Genomic DNA, 6,000 nt, shown 5'->3' on the forward strand with positions numbered 1-6,000 from the left:
CCACGAGTGAAATGTGATGGCTAATTTTGTGCTAATGCTTTCTGACAATCAAAAGAAACACATTTCAATTCAGTGTTCTCAAGTATGCTCACAATAGAATGAATGCTACCCTGATTCCAGTTTGGTGATAAAGTCTGAAAGTTACTTCCTATAAAAATTTGTTCAAACATTTATACATCTTACGATACACTGACAGGTGTTATGAGAAGCTTATGCAGCTATTTTATGAAAACTATTATGAAGGTTTTTCTGTTTCTAAAAGGTTTAAACCTTTTCTTTCTATTTGAGCTACCACGGTGATAAAACAGAAAAGCCTAAGGCAGTATTCTGTTTCATCATGCAGCCAGCACTCCAAACTGCTCTGAACAATTCGCAAATCACTTATATTGGCACACTTACACCTAAACTAGATTAGTCCCACTAAATAAAACTCTGACCCACTTCATAAGTTATCAGTGGCTGCTGCATTACTCTGCACAATGCTGGAACAGGAGAGTGCCTACACATGGCATCGTGGGCACAGCGCTCATGATCTCTGCCAACGCCTGATTAGGCAGAAGCCCTTCTTGCACATAGCACAAGTGGGGCATCGTTCAAAAATAGGGGGGGGGGAGAAATCATGCAAACAGGATCTCTGCACAATCAGGCATCAGAACGGAGGCAAGCCTTGGCTTACGTACTCTATGAAGTGGTTTATACAGCGGAGGTTCATTTTCCTACTGCTTCTCTTGGTGGGGGAAGCCATTCCCAGTGGTTACATATGAAACTACCCAATACTTAAACTAGTGAAAACAAGAGTACTTGGGTGTAAACAGATTTACCACCCACAATAAATGTTCCTTTGACGTCAATCAGAACCACAGTCAGTGTTAGGGTATTCGTTCAAGGTAGCCTCTACATGCTATATGAGCCAGATCATTTCTGAATGACAAGACAGGCTTACAGCAGGACCATTATTGCTAAAGAAGAAGAAGAAGAAGAGTTGGTTTTTATATGCCGACTTTCTCTGCCACTTAAGGGAGAGTCAAACCGGCTTACGATCACCTTTCCCTTCTCCTCCCCACAACAGACACCCTGTGAGGTAGGTGAGGCTGAAAGAGAATGACTTGCCCAAGGTCACCCAGCTGGCTTTGTGTGTAGGAGTGGGGAAACAAATCCAGTTCACCAGATTAGCCTCCACCGCTCATGTGGAGGAGTGGGGAATCAAACCCGGTTCTCTGGATCAGACTCCACCGCTCCAAACCACCGCTCCTAACCACTACACCACGCTGACGTGAAGGAAAGTGTTCAGGATGTTTCCAGACAGACTGATCCTTGAGTTCAAATGTGTTGATTCAACTAATAGTGACTTGCAAGCCATGCAAAGGCTGGGCCAGTCCCCATGCGGATACATGAACCCACTGGTCAAGGAGAAGGTTAGAATGTTTAGCACTGAATGTCAAAATCCAAACTACAGGTAGCAGTAGGGCCGCTGAGAAAGATCCTGCATGTGTGTGTGGTCTGAGGAACTGCTTTCTGTACAGCAAAAGTATATTTTCAAAAGTGAGAGCATCAAGTCTGCCTAAAACCTAACACCATTTGAAATAGAAGCCCTTCTCACTAAATCTAAATTGCGGAGGGGGGGGCACGTGCTGGGGAAGCTCAGGGAAAAATCTCATATTAAAAGACTCTTTAGTATCCCACAAGTTCTAGTCCTGAACTCCATTGACTGACAATCAGGCAGCACACAATTCAATTCTAGTTCAAATTAAGACATATTTGAGCAGCCCAGTGCTAAACTGCACAATCGGCTGCGCAAGTATAGGAGGAGTTGAGAAACTCCTGTGGGGAACATGGCCTCAGATTTTATCATTTGAACCAATGTTTTCAGCGCTGATGGAACAGAAGGAATATAGCAATACCCGCTGTGAGGGGAAACATCCATCTTGTCTCCTTCAGCTGTAACACTAAGAAAACACAACACGGCGGCATTCAAGTGCGGCACTCTATGGTTAATAGTTATACCTGCGGTAAATAGGTTTGGAGAACTCTGAACCCTCTTCACAGCAGTTAATTTGACAGACATGGCAGCACGTTTGCGAGCGCACCCACCACTATCTGAAAGCACAAAACAACACAGACACTGGCCCACGACATAGAGAGCAAGCACATGCGACATATCATGTAGCACTGCGAGATATGGAAACAGAGACATTGTCATGCACTTAGCAACTGCTGTCGATCCTTATGGATTCGTACATACATACCAAAGGGTGTGGGGAAGCTCTAGTTAATTAATACTGCCATTCCAAAGAATAAACGAGCCAAGAGATTTGTCACGTGCTTTCTAGTATTGGAAAGATCGCTTGTGTGAACCTAACTCATCACAAAAAAAAACACAAAAAACACCTAAAATGGAGGATTACAATTGATACAACATTTTCTCCTCAATAACAGGATTGTAAGGAATGCCCACGAAGATGCTAACCATTGAACAGAATTAGGATTTATATGACTTGGTACATTTATTGAGGGGATACTTTAATTCAGATTTTTAAAATAGTATTGTTTGTCCTCTGTCTGTAGAAAGAAGTACCAAGTTGAAGCATATTATTAAAACAAACACCTATCCCTCCCCACAAATTCTAACCTAGATGAGCTACAGAGACAAAAAGAGAACAGTTATAATTCATGTATGAGGTAAATCCAGGGGAAAATCCAAAATCTCAGAATCTGAGGTGGTCAAATGCCCCTCCAGTTTTGGAACAGTGTTGTTCAAGGATGAAAAAAATAAAAGCACGTGTGAGTGGAACTACCAGTAAGATAAGGGGAAACAAATCTGAAGAAAATTCTGGATAAAACAAATTCTTGCCCTATATTTTTTAAAGATTGGGGTAGGAGGATGAAGTATATTCACCAGCACTCACACGAGGGTTTCACATCACACTCGGTGACTATACATTGGGAACAGACTGTGGATTTCCCAAGAATGGTGGTATGCCCCTCTTAGAAATTCAACACAGAAGCTAAACAAAGTTGAGCAAAGTGAAAAAGAGCATGTTTGCATTTCTACCACAAACATTTTGTGGTTGACTCAGAGGCTCTACAAGTTAAAAGGACAAGTAAGTTTTGTTAGAGTCACAATTTTTTATTTTCAAATAATCTAGCTCAGCTGGTATTAGGGATGCCAGCCTCCAGGTGGGACCTAGCTGGTATTAGGGATGCCAGCCTCCAGGTGGATCCCCCAGAATTACAGCTCATCTCCAGACTACAGAGGTCAGTTCTTCTGGAGAAAAATGGATGCTTTGGAGGGTGGACACTATGGCATTGTGCCTCACTGAGGTCCCTGTCCTCCCCAGGCTCCATCCCCAAATCTCCAGGAGTTCCTCAATCTGAAGCTGGAAACTGTCAGTGGCCGGGGGGAAGGGGGGCGGGCTGGCAACCGTAGCTGGTATGTTCTCCATCACTGACATTACAGTCCATCAACACTTTGTGTCAAGACCCCAGCCATGAAGTTTAATTTGATCACACAACCCACTGTAGGATTCCCAATAAAAGTAATAGCTACTAATAGACTGTGATGAGCACACATAATATTTCTCTTTACCCACTTACACACTATAGAAAAGTATCAGGGAACTACAAAAAAAAAAAAACTTTTCTTGCAATGATTTAACATTAATGAACAAGACTTATAGATTTTAGAACTCTCCCTAGAGGGTGCATGCTTTTAATGTAATTTGTCGTTATATCTTTCATTTATTATAAAGCAGACAAGTTTATTTAATCATTTTTAAATTAAATGAATTTATCGCATACATTAAAATATTTATCGGCGGACTCGAAGTATCCATTTTAGGAAATTAACTCTGACTCACTAATTATCTATATATGAAAAGGCAGTAAATAAGTCTGCATTTTGTTAAGACGTTTATGTGGTAAACAGACCTGCCCACTATATGGGTTGATTCTAAAATAAAATTTCCATCAGCAGAACAGAACTTCTTCTTTGCATGAGAGACAGAATGAGGTTTAGAATGAGAGGAAGAATCAGCTCTATCTAGCTATCGATCATATTTTTATCCTCCTCTTCCTCCTCCTCCAAGGAGTTCAGGTGTTCCTTGCCTACATTTCTCTTTACAACAACTATGTGGGGAGGTTAAGCCAAGAAGAGTGAATAGCCCAAGATCACCTAATGTCTTTCATGGCTGATTTATGACTAGGTCTCTCCAGTCCTAGTTTGAAATTCTAACCACTATTTTACACTGGCTTCTTCAACTAGGGTTGATGTTGAACTAACATCTGAGAAGCCCAGGGTCAAATCCAGGCCATGAAACTTGCTGGGTGACCTTAGGGCCAGTCTTACATGTTCGCAGCCTAGCTCCTGTTGCTAGAAAAAAACAGAGGAGGAGGAAACAATCTTTGCCTGCCCAAGCTTCTTGGAGGAAAAAAGGTTAGAGTAGTTTCCTGTGCGGGTCATTACTGATGGAAGGCTGATAGGGTTGCCAGGTCCCTCTTTGCCACCAGTGGGAGATTTTGGGGGCAGAGCCTGAGGAGGGTGGGTTTTAGAGAGGGGAGGGACTTCAATGCCATAGGGTCCAATTGCCAAAGCGGCCATTTTCTCCAGGTGAACTGATCTCTGTCGGCTGGAGATGAGTTGTTATAGCAGGAGATCTCCAGCTAGTACCTGGAGGTTGGCAACCCTAAAGGCTGAGTCAACCTTCAGCCAGCTACCTGAAACTGACTTCCGTTGGTATCAAACTCAAGTCATGAGCAGAGCTCTTGACTGCTACCATTCTGGGCACAGACTTCAAATACTGAACACTTCTACATTCTTTCAATGTGCAAGAGCACTCTAAAGAGGGGTGAAGTCTGCCTCCTCGCCCCAGCATGAAGCAAGACACCTGGTACTCCCATACCTTCTACAATATTCAGAAAACTAGGGGAAGAGGGTCTCTCAATTGATGATGGTTATTAAGCAGGAGGAGATCCCCAGACAACTTGTTCTTTTACTAGCTAACCGGTAACGGCATTTGTGGATCCCTGATAACAGTTTAATTCACTGGTTTGGAAAGATAGTAATGCAAAATACTTGTACCTATAACTTGCAGCATGTTTTAAAAACAACAACTAGGTGAGAATGTATCAGTAAATAAAAAGAATAAGTAAGCAACAACAAAATCATATTATTAAAATGTAATAACCGTGCGCACAAATCTCTTGATGTATATGCCTTTGTGTTAGACTATGTATATGTGTACTGTAACCAATATATTTTACTGAACATGTAAAATATATTGAAATGAAACATGTACACATACATATACATGTATAAATTCATGTATTTATACATTCTAGCCCCTGTCTACAGCAATAAACACATATAATTAATGTACACACACACATATATTTTAAAGAGCCTATCTGAATAAATTTAGGATAGACCTACTATAAATATAAGCAATTTGCTTAATGGAATTTTAAAAAAGAGGCATATTCCCCCTCCACTCATAGAAATTGCATACCTGTATTCATTTTGACTCTGGAGCTGTTGCTGAAGAAGTCTTCAGTTTTTCTGCAGAAGACAAAACAAAAACTATTGATTAATTTATCACAAAGCAATGATATGGGACAGGTTATGTCTGTTTTGGGGCTGAGAGGAAGAAAATACTGATAAATCTAGGTTTGGTTTAATGGACAAGACCATGATTAACTGGAGTACCATTTATACCTACCATGCCAGTCTCTAGGTGGGACTGGAGGATCCCCCGGAATTACACCACATCTCCAGACTTTCCACTGGAGAAAATGGATGCTTTGGAAGGTAGGGCATTGTCCCCCCACCCCCACCCCACAAATTCCCTGTCTTCTCCAGGCTCCATCCCCAAATCTCTAGGAGTTTCCCAACTGGGATCTGGCCAGTGACTGGGGAGATCTGGCTATCCTCTTTGTACCCCTGTCATAAACTAAAACTTAATCAGTGCTTCCATTATGACCCAGACCTTTTTTCGAATGCTTATG

At 41.7% G+C, this 6,000-nt stretch overlaps 1 protein-coding gene across 4 annotated transcripts in view; it reads right to left on the reverse strand.

Annotated features, from left to right (window-relative positions):
• Positions 1–5,549, reverse strand: part of SORBS2 (sorbin and SH3 domain containing 2) — a 101,508-nt gene extending 95,959 nt beyond the window's left edge. For 2 of the 4 annotated variants that reach the window (XM_056855139.1, XM_056855136.1), the window contains exons 1-2: positions 5,505–5,549; positions 2,005–2,097 (exon numbers count right to left, since the gene is read on the reverse strand). In XM_056855139.1, the coding sequence (XP_056711117.1) occupies positions 2,005–2,097; positions 5,505–5,514 (103 nt within the window). In that variant the 5' untranslated portion in view covers positions 5,515–5,549. The remainder of the gene's footprint in view (positions 1–2,004; positions 2,098–5,504) is intronic. The other 2 variants (XM_056855138.1, XM_056855135.1) reach the window with 1 other exon arrangement.
• Between the last annotated feature and the right edge of the window lie 451 nt (positions 5,550–6,000).

This window comes from Euleptes europaea, chromosome 9 (genome assembly GCF_029931775.1).
Source record: "Euleptes europaea isolate rEulEur1 chromosome 9, rEulEur1.hap1, whole genome shotgun sequence".
Lineage (NCBI taxonomy): Eukaryota > Metazoa > Chordata > Lepidosauria > Squamata > Sphaerodactylidae > Euleptes > Euleptes europaea.